Source organism: Pseudophryne corroboree, chromosome 2 (assembly GCF_028390025.1).
Source record: "Pseudophryne corroboree isolate aPseCor3 chromosome 2, aPseCor3.hap2, whole genome shotgun sequence".
NCBI lineage: Eukaryota > Metazoa > Chordata > Amphibia > Anura > Myobatrachidae > Pseudophryne > Pseudophryne corroboree.
Genome location: NC_086445.1, coordinates 100,751,220 through 100,768,015, shown reverse-complemented (window position 1 = coordinate 100,768,015; position 16,796 = coordinate 100,751,220). Strand labels below are relative to the sequence as shown.

Genomic DNA, 16,796 nt, shown 5'->3' with positions numbered 1-16,796 from the left:
TGTTTTATTTGCTGACGGGATTTACAATTTCAATACAGTAGAGTGTATTTATTTACAGGTGAATTGTGCAGTAAATAAATCATACGGTAAGGGTGTGTACACACGGTGAGATATTTTCTTACGATTTTGACTATATAGTCAAAATCGTAAGAAAAGTTAGTGCAGATCGCAAGGTGAAAGTCACCTTGCGATCCTGATTCGATGCCGATGCGCGGTCGGCATCGCAAGACTAGATAGACTGTGCAGGCAAGTCAATTTTGACTCTCTCTATAGAAGAGATAGTCAAAATTTACATTTAGCCAAAATCGCACATAGTCAGTATCACAAGCACATAAGCGCATAGCCCGAATCTCACCGTGCATATGGGCCTTAAATGAATTGTAGGTGGAAACATTAACATCATAGCTGACTCCACTTTGATCGATCTCATCTCCCCCGTCGTCCCCTAAACCTCAGAGGAATTTAAGAAGAAATTTAGGAAATTGTATTTTACCCACAGATTAACACATACAGTAGGTGAAGACATCTCAAGCCAGTGCGGTGAGTCTATATATTATGCCCCAGGCCACAGTAGACATGTTAGATTATATCACCAATGCTGGGCATATACTGTACATTACATTATCTGGTCAATCCGCCCTATATCGGCAGATTACCCAGATAATTGTACAGTATGTGCAGGCGACCAATCTGAAAATATCATCCGTTGCGATATTTTCTAAATTTAAAGTTGGCCGCATTGGGCAGTGCATGCAATGGCATCCGGCTGACCGACTGACAAGAGAATGAATGGGGAAATGTCTCCTCCCCAGGGGAGAAGCGCAGATATCAGGTGCAATACCCTAAGATAGGTCTCACAGCGAAAGGCCACAATATCCGCAGGCTGTTAGATGAACTGCCCGTCGGTCTAAAAGCGCATTTTATGTGCACGTGAAAGTCCGTCATTACTGATAGACAACAATTATTTATATGAAGAATGTGATGCTAAAACTGGACCAAAGCCAATCTCTAACCACTCTCCCTTCTTCTCAACAGCCTGACAATTGTGAAACGGATTTGTATATTACACTATTTGTATATTACACACCGGAACTCATCCAGTCTTTCATTTGGAAAGCGCATAAGGCTGTGGGGGCGTTTTACATTAGGACTCATAGATGGAGAGAACGCAGGAGATCAGAGCTGTATGCAAACCTGATGTTTTTGTAGTTGCGCAATTATCGTCCAACTGCATATACTACATCTGAGTGGCACTGCCCTGTGCCACGGTGGTCTTGTGACTGAGGCTGCAGAGATGTTTGGGGGGCGGTTACGGAGAATGGAAGCAAATGCGCAGCTGTGTCACAACGGTTTATGGGTCATGTCTCAGAAAGCGCCTGCGATCCCGCACACAGTAACAGTGGCTCTGGTGTCTCACTCCCTGCGGCCTTGCTGTGCGACCGTAGTTGCATATGAATTAGTGTCCATCTCTGAATCAAACCCATAGGGGGAGATGTACTGAGCCTTAAAAAATAAGAATTTACTTACCGATAATTCTATTTCTCGTAGTCCGTAGTGGATGCTTTGGACTCCGTCAGGACCATGGGGAATAGCGGCTCCGCAGGAGACAGGGCACAAAAAATAAGATTTTACTTACCGATAAATCTATTTCTCGTAGTCCGTAGTGGATGCTGGGACTCCGTAAGGACCATGGGGAATAGCGGCTCCGCAGGAGACAGGGCACAAAATAAAAGCTTGAGATATCAGGTGGTGTGCACTGGCTCCTCCCCCTATGACCCTCCTCCAAGCCAGTTAGGATACTGTGCCCGGACGAGCGTACATAATAAGGAAGGATATTGAATCCCGGGTAAGACTCATACCAGCCACACCAATCACACCGTACAACTCGTGATCTGAACCCAGTTAACAGTATGATAAATTTAAAGGAGCCTCTGAAAAGATGGCTCAACAATAATAACCCGAATTTTTTGTAACAATAACTATATACAAGTATTGCAGACAATCCGCACTAGGGATGGGCGCCCAGCATCCACTACGGACTACGAGAAATAGATTTATCGGTAAGTAAAATCTCATTTTCTCTAACGTCCTAAGTGGATGCTGGGACTCCGTAAGGACCATGGGGATTATACCAAAGCTCCCAAACGGGCGGGAGAGTGCGGATGACTCTGCAGCACCGAATGAGAGAACTCCAGGTCCTCCTCAGCCAGGGTATCAAATTTGTAGAATTTAGCAAACGTGTTTGCCCCTGACCAAGTAGCTGCTCGGCAAAGTTGTAAAGCCGAGACCCCTCGGGCAGCCGCCCAAGATGAGCCCACTTTCCTTGTGGAATGGGCTTTTACTGATTTTGGCTGTGGCAATCCTGCCACGGAATGTGCAAGCTGAATTGTACTACAAATCCAACGAGCAATCGTCTGCTTTGAAGCAGGAGCACCCAGCTTGTTGGGTGCATACAGGATAAACAGCGAGTCAGTTTTCCTGACTCCAGCCGTCCTGGAAACATATATTTTCAAGGCCCTGACAACGTCCAGCAACTTAGAGTCCTCTAAGTCCCTAGTAGCCGCAGGTACCACAATAGGTTGGTTCATGTGAAATGCAGAAACCACCTTAGGTAGAAATTGAGGACGAGTCCTCAATTCCGCCCTGTCAGAATGAAAATTTAGGTAAGGGCTTTTACATGATAAAGCCGCCAATTCTGACACACGCCTAGCTGAAGCCAAGGCCAACAGCATCGACACCTTCCACGTGAGATATTTTAAATCTACCGTAGACAATGGTTCAAACCAGTGTGATTTTAGAAATCTCAACACAACATTGAGATCCCAAGGTGCCACTGGAGGCACAAAAGGAGGCTGTATGTGCAGCACCCCTTTCACAAATGTCTGAACTTCAGGTACTGAAGCCAGTTCTTTCTGGAAGAATATCGACAGGGCCGAAATTTGAACCTTAATGGACCCTAATTTTAGGCCCATAGACAGTCCTGTTTGCAGGAAATGCAAGAAACGACCCAGTTGAAATTCCTGTGTAGGGGCCTTCTTGGCCTCACACCACGCAACATATTTACGCCAAATGCGGTGATAATGTTTTGCGGTTACTTCCTTTCTGGCTTTTACCAGAGTAGGGATGACTTCTTCTGGAATGCCCTTGTCCTTCAGGATCCGGCGTTCAACCGCCATGCCGTCAAACGCAGCCGCGGTAAGTCTTGGAACAGACAAGGCCCCTGCAGTAGCAGGTCCTGTCTTAGAGGTAGAGGCCACGGTTCGTCCGTGAGCATCTCTTGAAGTTCCGGGTACCAAGACCTTCTTGGCCAATCCGGAACCACGAGTATAGTTCTTACTCCTCTCCTTCTTATGATTCTCAATACTTTCGGTATGAGGGGCAGAGGAGGGAATACATACACTGACTGGTACACCCACGGCGTTACCAGAGCGTCCACTGCTATTGCCTGAGGGTCCCTTGACCTGGCGCAATATCTGTCCAGTTTTTTGTTTAGACGTGACGCCATCATGTCCACCTTTGGTCTTTCCCAACGGTGTACAATTTGGTGGAAGACTTCTGGGTGAAGTCCCCACTCTCCCGGGTGAAGGTCGTGTCTGCTGAGGAAGTCTGCTTCCCAGTTGTCCACTCCCGGAATGAACACTGCTGACAGTGCTATCACATGATTTTCCGCCCAGCGAAGAATCCTTGCAGTTTCTGCCATTGCCCTCCTGCTTCTCGTGCCGCCCTGTCTGTTTATGTGGGCGACTGACGTGATGTTGTCCGACTGGATCAACACCGCCTGACCCTGAAGCAGAGGTTTTGCTTGAATTAAGGCATTGTAAATGGCCCTTAGTTCTAGAATGTTTATATGAAGAGATGTTTCCATGCTTGACCACAAGCCCTGGAAATTCCTTCCCTGTGTGACTGCTCCCCAGCCTCTCAGGCTGGCATCCGTGGTTACCAGGATCCAATCCTGAATGCCAAATCTGCGGCCCTCTAGTAGATGAGCCCTCTGAAGCCACCACAGGAGAGACACCCTTGTCCTTGGCGACAGGGTTATCCGTTGATGCATCTGAAGATGCGATCCGGACCATTTTCCCAGTAGATCCCACTGAAAAGTTCTTGCATGGAATCTTCCGAATGGAATCGCTTCGTAAGAAGCCACCATTTTTCCCAGGACCCTTGTGCACTGATGCACTGAGACCTGTCCTGGTTTTAGGAGGTTCCTGACTAGCTCGGATAACTCCCTGGCCTTCTCCTCCGGGAGAAACACCTTCTTCTGGACTGTGTCCAGAATCATTCCTAAGAACAGTAGACGTGTCGTTGGAATCAGCTGCGATTTTGGAATATTTAGAATCCATCCGTGCTGACTTAGCACTACCTGAGATAGTGCCACTCCGACTTCTAACTGTTCCTTGGTTCTTGCCCTTATCAGGAGATCGTCCAAGTAAGGGATAATTAAGATGCCTTTTCTTCGTAGAAGAATCATCATTTCGGCCATTACCTTGGTAAAGACCCGAGGCGCCGTGGACAATCCAAACGGCAGCGTCTGAAACTGATAATGACAGTTTTGTACTACAAACCTGAGGTACCCTTGGTGAGAAGGATATATTGGGACGTGGAGATAAGCATCCTTGATGTCCAGCGACACCATATAGTCCCCCTCTTCCAGGTTCGCTATCACCGCTCTGAGTGACTCCATCTTGAATTTGAACCTTTTTATGTAAGTGTTCAAAGATTTTAGATTTAATATTGGTCTCACCGAGCCGTCCGGCTTCGGTACCACAAATAGTGTGGAATAATACCCCTTCCCCTGTTGTAAGAGGGGTACCTTGATTATCACCTGCTGGGAGTACAGCTTGTGAATGGCTTCCAGAACTGCCTCCCTGTCGGAGGGAGACTTTGGTAAAGCAGACTTCAGGAACCGATGAGGAGGAAACGCCTCGAATTCCAGTTTGTACCCCTGTGATACTACCTGTAGAATCCAGGGATCCACTTGCGAGTGAGCCCACTGCGCGTTGAAATTCTTGAGACGGGCCCCCACCGTGTCTGAGTCTGCTTGTAAAGCCCCAGCGTCATGCTGAAGACTTGGCAGAAGCAGGGGAGGGCTTCTGCTCCTGGGAAGCGGCTGCATGGTGCTGCCTTTTTCCTCTTCCTCTGCCCTTGGGCAGAAAAGAGTGACCTTTTGCTCGCTTGTACTTATGGGAACGAAAGGACTGAGTTTGAAAAGACTGTGTCTTTTTCTGTTGATGTGAAGTAACCTGGGGTAAAAAGGTGGATTTTCCAGCCGTTGCCGTGGCCACCAGGTCTGTTAGACCAGCCCCAAATAACTCCTCCCCCTTATACGGCAATACTTCCATGTGCCGTTTGGAATCTGCGTCCCCTGACCACTGTCTGGTCCATAATGCTCTTCTGGCAGAGATGGACATTGCGCTTACTCTTGATGCCAGGGTACAAATATCCCTCTGCGCATCACGCATATATAGCAATGCATCCTTTAAATGTTCTATAGTTAACAGAATATTGTCCCTATCCAGGGTATCAATATTCTCAGTCAGGGAATCCGCCCATGCGACTCCAGCACTGCACATCCAGGCTGATGCGATTGCTGGTCGCAGTATAACACCAGTATGTGTGTATATACTTTTCAGGATATTTTCCAGCCTCCTATCAGCTGGTTCTTTGAGGGTGGCCGTATCAGGGGACGGTAACGCTACTTGTTTAGATAAACGTGTGAGCGCCTTATCTACCCTAGGGGGTGTTTCCCACCGTGCCCTAACCTCTGGCGGGAAAGGGTATAGTGCTAATAACTTATTAGAAATTAGCTGTTTTTTATCGGGGGAAACCCACGCTTTATCACACACCTCATTTATTTCCTCAGACTCAGGAAAAACTATTGGCAGTTTTTTCACACCCCACATAATACCCGCCTTTGAGGTATTTGTAGTGTCAGAAAGGTTCAATGCCTCTTTCATTGCCGTGATCATGTAACGTGTGGCCCTACTGGACATTACGTTTGTCTCGTCACCGTCGACACTAGATTCAGTATCTGTATCTGGATCCGTGTCGACCCACTGAGGTAGCGGCCGTTTTAGGGCCCCTGAGGGTGTCTGAGACGCCTGAACAGGCACTAATTGATTTGCCGGCTTTCTCATGTCGTCAACAGTTTTTTGTAAATTGCTGACATTATCACTTAATTGCTTAAACACAATCATCCAGTCAGGTGTCGACTCCCTAGGGGGTGACATCACTAACACAGGCAACTGCTCCGCCTCCACCTCATTTTCCTCCTCATACATGTCGACACACGCGTACCGACACACAGCACACACACCGGGAATGCTCTGATAGAGGACAGGACCCTACTTAGCCCTTTGGAGAGACAGAGGGAGAGTCTGCCAGCACACACCCAGCGCTATATATATACAGGGATAACCTTATATAAGTGTTAATCCCTTATAGCTGCTGTTAATCTAGTTATTTGCTGCCAAAATGCCCCCCCTTCTCTTTTTTACCCTGAATCAGATGCAGTACTGCAGGGGAGAATCAGGGAGCCGTCCTTCCAGCGGAGCTGTGAGGGAATAATGGCGCCAGTGTGCTGAGGAGATAGGCCCCGCCCCTTCACGACGTCCTTAACTCCCGCTTTTTTGTGTAAAATGGCAGGGGGAAAAATACATCCATATAGCCCTGGAGCTATATGTGATGTATTCCTTTTGCCAGCTAAGGTATATGTGTGTTATATTGCGTCTCAGGGCGCTCCCCCCCAGCGCCCTGCACCCTCAGTGACCGGAGTGTGAAGTGTGCTGAGAGCAATGGCGCACAGCTGCGGTGCTGTGCGCTACCTTAGTCTTGAAGACAGGATGTCTTCTGCCGCCGCTTTCACCGGACCTTCGTCTCTTCTGGCTCTGTAAGGGGGACGGCGGTGCGGCTCCGGTGACCCATCCAGGCTGAACCTGTGATCGTCCCTCTGGAGCTAACGTCCAGTAGCCTAAGAAGCCCAATCCACTCTGCACTCAGGTGAGCTCGCTTCTTCTCCCCTTAGTCCCACGATGCAGTGAGCCTGTTGCCAGCAGGACTCACTGAAAATAAAAAAAAAACCTAACTAAACTTTTATTCTAAGCAGCTCTGGAGAGCTACCTAGTTTGCACCCTTCTCGGCCGGGCACAAAAATCTAACTGGCTTGGAGGAGGGTCATAGGGGGAGGAGCCAGTGCACACCACCTGATATCTCAAGGTTTTATTTTGTGCCCTGTCTCCTGCGGAGCCGCTATTCCCCATGGTCCTTACGGAGTCCCAGCATCCACTTAGGACGTTAGAGAAATAAAGCTTTAGGATTAGGTGGTGTGTACTGGCTCCTCCCCCTATGACCCTCCTCCAAGCCTCAGTTAGGATACTGTGCCCGGACGAGCGTACACAATAAGGAAGGATATTGAATCCCGGGTAAGACTCATACCAGCCACACCAATCACACCGTATAACTTGTGATCTGAATCCAGTTAACCGTATGACAAACGTAGGAGCCTCTGAACAGACGGCTCACAACAATAACAACCCGAATTTGTTTGTAACAATAACTATGTACAAGTATTGCAGACAATCCGCACTTGGGATGGGCGCCCAGCATCCACTACGGACTACGAGAAATAGAATTATCGGTAAGTAAATTCTTATTTTCTCTAACGTCCTAAGTGGATGCTGGGGACTCCGTCAGGACCATGGGGATTATACCAAAGCTCCCAAACGGGCGGGAGAGTGCGGATGACTCTGCAGCACCGAATGAGAGAACTCAAGGTCCTCCTCAGCCAGGGTATCAAATTTGTAGAATTTTGCAAACGTGTTTGCCCCTGACCAAGTAGCAGCTCGGCAGAGTTGTAATGCCGAGACCCCCCGGGCAGCCGCCCAGGATGAGCCCACTTTCCTTGTGGAATGGGCCTTGACAGATTTAGGTTGTGGCAAGCCTGCCACAGAATGTGCAAGTTGAATTGTGCTACAAATCCAACGAGCAATCGTCTGCTTAGAAGCAGGAGCACCCATCTTGTTGGGTGCATACAATATAAACAGTGAGTCAGACTTTCTGACTCCCGCCGTTCTTGAAATATATATTTTCAATGCCCGGACCACGTCCAACAACTTGGAATCCTCCAAATCGTTAGTAGCCGCAGGCACCACAATAGGCTGGTTCAGGTGAAACGCTGACACCACCTTAGGCAGAAAATGAGGACGCGTCCGCAGTTCTGCCCTGTCCGTATGGAAAATCAGATATGGGCTCTTATATGATAAAGCCGCCAATTCTGATACTCTCCTGGCTGAAGCCAAGGCCAGTAACATGGTTACTTTCCATGTAAGATACTTCAACTCCACCGATTTGAGCGGCTCAAACCAATGGGATTTGAGAAAATCCAAGACTACATTAAGATCCCACGGTGCCACTGGGGGCACAACCGGGGGCTGTATATGTAGTACTCCTTTTACAAAAGTCTGGACTTCAGGAACTGAAGCCAATTCTTTCTGGAAGAAAATCGACAGGGCCGAAATTTGAACCTTAATGGACCCCAATTTGAGGCCCATAGACAATCCTGTTTGCAGGAAATGTAGGAATCGACCCAGTTGAAATTCCTCCGTGGGGGCCTTCCTGGCCTCACACCACGCAACATATTTTCTCCAAATGCGGTGATAATGTTGTGCAGTCACCTCCTTCCTGGCTTTTACCAGTGTAGGAATGACCTCTTCCGGAATGCCTTTTTCCCTTAGAATTCGGCGTTCAACCGCCATGCCGTCAAACGCAGCCGCGGTAAGTCTTGGAATAGACACGGTCCCTGCTGAAGCAGGTCCCGTCTTAGAGGTAGAGGCCACGGATCCTCCGTGAGCATCTCTTGAAGTTCCGGGTACCAAGTTCTTCTTGGCCAATCCGGAGCCACTAGTATCGTTCTTACTCCCTTTTGCCGTATAATTCTCAGTACTTTTGGTATGAGAGGCAGAGGAGGGAACACATACACTGACTGGAACACCCACGGTGTTACCAGAGCGTCCACAGCTATTGCCTGAGGGTCTCTTGACCTGGCGCAATACCTGTCCAGTTTTTTGTTGAGGCGGGACGCCATCATATCCACCATTGGTTTTTCCCAACGGTTTACAATCATGTGGAAGACTTCTGGATGAAGTCCCCACTCTCCCGGGTGTAGATCGTGTCTGCTGAGGAAGTCTGCTTCCCAGTTGTCCACTCCCGGAATGAATACTGCTGACAGTGCTATCACATGATCTTCCGCCCAGCGAAGAATCCTTGCAGCTTCTGCCATTGCTGTCCTGCTTCTTGTGCCGCCCTGTCTGCTTACGTGGGCGACTGCCGTGATGTTGTCCGACTGGATCAACACCGGCTGACCCTGAAGCAGGGGTTTTGCCAGACTTAGAGCATTGTAAATCGCTCTTAGCTCCAGTATATTTATGTGAAGAGACATTTCCAGGCTTGACCATACTCCCTGGAAGTTTCTTCCCTGTGTGACCGCTCCCCAGCCTCTCAGACTGGCATCCGTGGTCACCAGGACCCAGTCCTGTATGCCGAATCTGCGGCCCTCTAACAGATGAGCACTCTGCAACCACCACAGAAGAGACACCCTTGTCCGTGGCGATAAGGTTATCCGCTGATGCATCTGCAGATGTGATCCGGACCATTTGTCCAGCAGATCCCACTGAAAAGTTCGTGCGTGGAATCTGCCGAATGGAATCGCTTCGTAAGAAGCCACCATCTTTCCCAGGACTCTTGTGCATTGATGCACAGACACTTTCCCTGGTTTTAGGAGGTTCCTGACAAGTTCGGATAACTCCCTGGCTTTCTCCTCCGGAAGAAACACCTTTTTCTGAACCGTGTCCAGACTCATTCCCAGGAACAGCAGACGTGTCGTCGGGGTCAACTGAGATTTTGGAAAATTCAGAATCCACCCGTGTTGTTGCAGCACTAGTTGGGTTAGTGCTACTCCGTCCTCCAGCTGTTCTCTGGACCTTGCCCTTATCAGGAGATCGTCCAAGTAAGGGATAATTAATACGCCTCTTCTTCGCAGAAGAATCATCATTTCGGCCATTACCTTGGTAAAGACCCGAGGTGCCGTGGACAATCCAAACGGCAGCGTCTGAAACTGATAATGACAGTTTTGCACCACGAACCTGAGGTACCCTTGATGTGAAGGGCAAATTGGGACATGCAGGTAAGCATCCTTTATGTCCAGGGACACCATAAAGTCCCCTTCTTCCAGATTCGCTATCACTGCTCTGAGTATGTACAGGTTCAAAGATTTCAGATTTAGAATAGGTCTTACCGAGCCGTCCGGCTTCGGTACCACAAATAGCGTGGAGTAATACCCCTTTCCCTGTTGTAGGAGGGGTACCTTGACTATCACCTGCTGAGAAAACAGCTTGTGAATGGCTTCCAATACCGTCGCCCTGTCTGAGGGAGACGTTGGCAAAGCAGACTTTAGGAACCTGCGAGGGGGAGACTTCTCGAATTCCAACCTGTAACCCTGAGATACTACCTGCAGGATCCAGGGGTCCACCTGTGAGCAAGCCCACTGTGCGCTGAAATTCTTAAGTCGACCCCCCACCGCTCCTGAGTCCGCTTGTAAGGCCCCAGCGTCATGCTGAGGGCTTTGCAGAACCCTGGGAGGGCTTCTGTTCCTGGGCAGGGGCTGCTTGCTGCCCTCTCTTACCCCTTCCTCTGCCCCGAGGCAGATATGACTGTCCTTTTGTCCGCTTGTTCTTATAGGACCGAAAGGACTGCGGCTGAAAAGACGGTGTCTTTTTCTGTTGGGAGGGGGTCTGAGGTAAAAAGGTGGATTTTCCGGCAGTTGCCGTGGCCACCAGATCCGATAGACCGACGCCAAATAATTCCTCCCCTTTATACGGCAATACTTCCATATGTCGTTTGGAATCCGCATCACCTGACCACTGTCGCGTCCATAAACTCCTTCTGGCAGATATGGACATCGCATTTACTCTCGATGCCAGAGTGCAAATATCTCTCTGAGCATCTCGCATATAAAGGAAAGCATCCTTTAATTGCTCTATAGTCAATAAAATACTGTCCCTATCCAGGGTATCAATATTTTCAGTCAGGGAATCCAACCAGACGACCCCAGCACTGCACATCCAGGCTGAGGCGATGGCTGGTCGCAGTATAACACCAGTATGTGTGTATATACTTTTTAGGGTAGTTTCCAGTCTCCTATCAGCTGGATCCCTGAGGGCGGCCGTATCAGGAGACGGTAACGCCACTTGTTTTGATAAGCGTGTGAGCGCCTTATCCACCCTAGGGGGTGTTTCCCAGCGCGCCCTAACCTCTGGCGGGAAAGGGTATAATGCTAATAACTTTTTTGAAATTAGCACTTTTCTATCTGGGTTAACCCACGCTTCATCACATACATCATTTAATTCCTCTGATTCAGGAAAAACTACAGGTAGTTTTTTCACCCCCCACATAATACCCCTTTTTGTGGTACTTGCAGTATCAGAGATATGCAAAGCCTCCTTCATTGCCGTGATCATATAACGTGTGGCCCTACTTGAAAATACGTTTGTTTCATCACCGTCGACACTAGATTCAGTGTCTGTGTCTGGGTCTGTGTCGACCGACTGAGGTAAAGGGCGCTTTACAGCCCCTGACGGTGTCTGAGACGCCTGGGCAGGTACTAACTGGTTTGCCGGCCGTCTCATGTCGTCAACTGATTTTTGTAATGTGCTGACATTATCACGTAATTCCATAAACAAAGCCATCCATTCCGGTGTCGACTCCCTGGGGGGTGACATCACCATTATCGGCAATTGCTCTGCCTCCACACCAACATCGTCCTCATACATGTCGACACACACGTACCGACACACAGCAGACACACAGGGAATGCTCTTATCGAAGACAGGACCCCACTAGCCCTTTGGGGAGACAGAGGGAGAGTTTGCCAGCACACACCCAAGCGCTATAATATATATGGGAACAACCTTATATAAGTGTTGTTCCTTATAGCAGCTTAAATATATCAAAATATCGCCAAAAAATGCCCCCCCTCTCTGTTTTACCCTGTTTCTGTAGTGCAGTGCAGGGGAGAGTCCTGGGAGCCTTCCTCACAGCGGAGCTGAGCAGGAAAATGGCGCTGTGTGCTGAGGAGAATAAGCCCCGCCCCCTATTTCGGCGGGCTTTTCTCCCGGAGTTTTAGATATCTGGCATGGGTTAAATACATACATATAGCCTCAATGGCTATATGTGATGTATTCTTTTGCCATAAAGGTATTAAATATTGCTGCCCAGGGCGCCCCCAGCAGCGCCCTGCACCCTCCGTGACCGCTTGGTGTGAAGTGTGTGACAACAATGGCGCACAGCTGCAGTGCTGTGCGCTACCTTCATGAAGACTGAAGAGCCTTCTGCCGCCTGTTTCCGGACCTTCAATCTTCAGCATCTGTAAGGGGGGTCGGCGGCGCGGCTCCGGGACGAACCCCAGGGTGAGACCTGTGTTCCGACTCCCTCTGGAGCTAATGGTGTCCAGTAGCCTAAGAATCCAATCCATCCTGCACGCAAGTGAGTTGAAATTCTCTCCCCTAAGTCCCTCGATGCAGTGAGCCTGTTGCCAGCAGGACTCACTGAAAATAAAAAACCTAAAAACTTTTTCTAAGCAGCTCTTTAGGAGAGCCACCTAGATTGCACCCTGCTCGGACGGGCACAAAAACCTAACTGAGGCTTGGAGGAGGGTCATAGGGGGAGGAGCCAGTACACACCACCTAATCCTAAAGCTTTATTTTTGTGCCCTGTCTCCTGCGGAGCCGCTATTCCCCATGGTCCTGACGGAGTCCCCAGCATCCACTTAGGACGTTAGAGAAAGTGATAATTTCACGGTGATAAGGTACCAGCCAATTAGCTCTTTGCTGCCATGTTACAGGTTGAAAAATGACAGGAGCTGGTTGGTTGGTACTTTATTACCGTGCAATTTATCACTTTCCAAGGCTTAGTACATCTGGCCCATAGTCACCTAATTACCCCATTTACAGCAGGGCTTCTAGAATTAGAACAGAGATATAAAACTAATTTAAAGCCATCAAATTTTAACTACGTGAGGAGAGTTTCATCTTCTGCTATCCCATGGAACAGCTGCACTGGACCAAACAAAAATACTTCTCTTGACCCCTTCAGTGGTATGCCAGGAAAATTTCCAGGACCAGCTGCGATGTGCAGACTGGCAACCCCAAAAATTTTCCGGGCATGCTACTGCTCCCCCTCCCCCCTCTTTACACTCCGCTCGGCTGGCCCGGAGGATGAACGATAGCGTTGTGACGTCATGACGCGATCGCTTCATTCCGTAAAACTCTGCCAGCCGAGCGGAGTACAAGGGAGGAGGATGTCAGTGAATGCTGCCCGGGGAATGGCCATCGGTGAGTTATCCATCGATGGTCACCATCCACCTCGATGGTGTAAAACCATCTGGAATGGATCCATCAATGGACATACATCGGCCAACTGTATGCTGCATCCATTCAGTATTTACTTCATGAATCCACAAATGGACCACAGACTCCATACCCTACCAACCCCACGCCCCCGTCCCCACCCCCAGCACATCCTTGTATTTCTGAACACACAACCTTGCCCAGCCAAAACCTAATTTTTTAATCACAATATAAAGAGCTTGAGACACTTGCAATAAGAGAAGAGGCCGAGATTATTCACGAAGAGCATACTGCTTAGACACTGTGAGGAGCACTGATAAACAATATAGAAAGGAGCGGAAGGCCACAGATAGTACTAGCGTGTGGAGACAGAGGTCATTTTTTTAAATGTTATTTATTATATTTAGAGCTGAGCCTAAAGCCTACCTGAGAATATCTCTTCTAGCACTATCTCATAGCATCACATAATAATAATAATAATAATAATAAAAAATATGCCGGTAGTATACCTGGGAGGTCTGTTTTCATTACGTCAACTCCGACCTGGTGCTCCGGCTCGGCAGCAAGAACAGCATAATCCCCTTGGTGCGAGACATTGAAATTAAAGTTTGGGTACTGAGGAGCAATGTCATTGGCCAGGAACGGTTTCCCCTTCGCTGTCCTTTCCAACAATATCTTGTTCCACGGTATTGTGAGCTTTTCTGCTATTAACTTTCTGATCAGAAGACGACCAGCCTGGAAAATAAAAGGATCATGAGAAATTTCCAGTCCGATCCAAAAACCTTTTCTACCAAAGCCCCGGTGGTGAAACAACATTTTGCCACATGGGTTGGTAAGCAGTCCACATAGAATGCTATCAGCTTAACTAAGCAGCAATCTGCCATTCAACCCAGCTGATTATTGACAAAATATGGTCTATTACCAAATTGCACAGATACAGTTGCTCTGAGGGCAGGTCAAATGACTAAATAAAAAGGGGGTCTCAGTTTGTGCGACAGATGACTGTACACAAATCCCGATCTGAGAATTTCAACTGTTCCCCCCATAGACCTAAACCCGTCTAAAGCACTGCTTAGGGCGCAAGCTGAAATGTATCCCCACTGCAGCTACCCACGGCCGGAACAGGCAACAGCTGAATTGCTACATCGGGCACCATCTAGTGGCAGCCACAGTGAAAAACAACTGAATTCCCCCCATGATATTAAAATCCAGTTATAGTAGAGATGGCCGTATTGGACTCAATACATGGTGATTTCAGGCCAATTTGGCCTCCAACATCCAGATTTAGCAACAATATGTAACTTTCCGCCATTGTGTAAAATGAAAACAAATGATAAGGCGTATTCCTTTCCTAATTAAAACGTTATTCTTTAGATTTTAATGAAGCACACATTCCTACTTTGATAAATCATGACAGCAACAACGTACTCTACTATTTGGCACAAATAGTTGAGCACAACATTTTTTTTTATTATAAGCATTCCAGACTTTAAATAACTTATTACAGCTACATTATTCTTCACCACTAATCAGCAGTCAGGAAACCGCTGTGCTTGAAAGTAATGCTGGGTACTTATTAGACCATAGGCTCTCAAACTCTGTCCTCAGGACCCCAAACAGCATGTTTTCCAGGACTCCTCACAGAATCATAAGAGAAATAATTTGCTCCACCTGTGGATCTTTTAAAATGTGTCCGTGAGTAATTAATACACCTACGCACCTTCAAGGTGACCTGGAAAACATGACTTTTTTGGGGGTCCTGGGGACCGAGTTTGAGAACCACTTAACTAGACGATATATCGTCAGGGTCCCTCGTAGAAAGAGATTTAACAACGGTAAGTTCTTACCATAAATCTCCTTTTCTGCAGCGAGGTACACTGGGTTCCACAGGGATAACATCGGGGATGTCCTAAAGCAGTTCCTCATGGGAGGGGACGCACTGGAGCGGGCACAAGACCCGGCGTCCAAAGGAGGCATCCTGGGAGGCGGAAGTATCGAAGGCATAGAACCTTATGAACGTGTTCACTGAGGACCACATAGCTGCGTTGCACAATTGTTCAAGGGTCGTACCACGGCAGGCCGCCCAAGAAGGTCCAACAGACTGAGTAGAATGGGCTTTTATGGTAGCAGGAGCTGGAAAACCAGCCTGTACATAAGCTTGTGCAATCACCATTCTAATCCATCTGGCCAGGGTCTGCTTATTCGCGGGCAAGCCACGTTTGTGAAAACCAAAAAGGACAAAAAAAGAGAGATTCAGACTTCCTAACGGAGGCTGTCCTCTTCACATAGATACGGAGAGCCCATACCACATCCAAAGACCGTTCTCTGGAGGACAAATCAGGAGAGATAAAAGGCCAAAACCACAATCTCTTGGTTAAGGTGGAAAGAAGACACCACCTTAGGTAGATAACCAGGGCGTGTCCGAAGAACCGCCCGGATACGGTGAAAAATCAGAAAGGGTGACCGACAGGATAAGGCACCCAAGTCTGAAACCCGTCTAGCAGAGGCAATAGTCAGCAGAAACAAGACCTTAAGAGTAAGCCACTTAAGGTCCACAGATTCAAGAGGTTCAAACGGAGACTCTTGCAGGGCCTCCAGAACCACCGAAAAATCCCAAGGAGCCACAGGCGGGACATAGGGAGGTTGAATCCGTAACACACCCTGAGTGAATGTATGAACATCAGGCAGAGTCGCAATTTTTCTCTGAAACCATATCGACAAGGCAGAAATATGAACTTTGATGGAGGCCAGACGAAGTCCTAAGTCCAGGCCCCGTTGTAGGAAAGCCAAAAGTTTGCCCGTACTAAACTTGTAAGCGTCATGATTGTTAGATGCACACCAAGCAAAGTAAGAATTCCAGACCCTATGATATATCCGAGCCGAAGACGGCTTATGGGCCTTCAACATGATTTGAATGACCTCCTCAGAAAATCCTTTGGCCCTCAAAACGGAAGCTTCAAGAGCCACGCCGTCAAAGCCAGCCGGGCCAAATCTTGGTATACACAAGGACCTTGAACGAGGAAGTCTGGGCATTGCGGAAGAAGAAGAGGACGCTCTAACGAGAGACCCTGTAGGTCTGAGAACCAATGCCGTCTGGGCCACGCTGGAGCTATCAGAAGTCAAATTCCTCCTTCTTGCTTGAACTTTCTTATCACCCTGGGCAGAAGTGACACCGGAGGGAACACGTATGGCAGCCGAAGTTCCATGGAATTGCCAGTGCGTCCACGAACACTGCTTGAGGATCCCTTGTCCTTGCTCCAAAGACCGGAACCTTGTGTTTGTGTCAAGATGCCATCAGGTCTACGTCTGGTAGACCCCACTTGTCCACTAGTGAAATACTTCTGGATGGAGGCTCCACTCTCCGGCGTGTACGTCCTGACGACTGAGGAAGTCCGCTTC

At 48.3% G+C, this 16,796-nt stretch overlaps 1 protein-coding gene across 4 annotated transcripts in view; it reads right to left on the bottom strand.

Moving 5' to 3' along the window:
- AASDHPPT (aminoadipate-semialdehyde dehydrogenase-phosphopantetheinyl transferase) overlaps positions 1 to 16,796 on the bottom strand; it is a 128,005-nt gene that overhangs the window by 79,127 nt on the left and 32,082 nt on the right. For all 4 annotated transcript variants that reach the window (XM_063951568.1, XM_063951567.1, XM_063951565.1 and 1 more), the window contains exon 2: positions 13,907 to 14,132. In XM_063951568.1, coding sequence (XP_063807638.1) covers positions 13,907 to 14,132 — 226 coding nt within the window. The remainder of the gene's footprint in view (positions 1 to 13,906; positions 14,133 to 16,796) is intronic.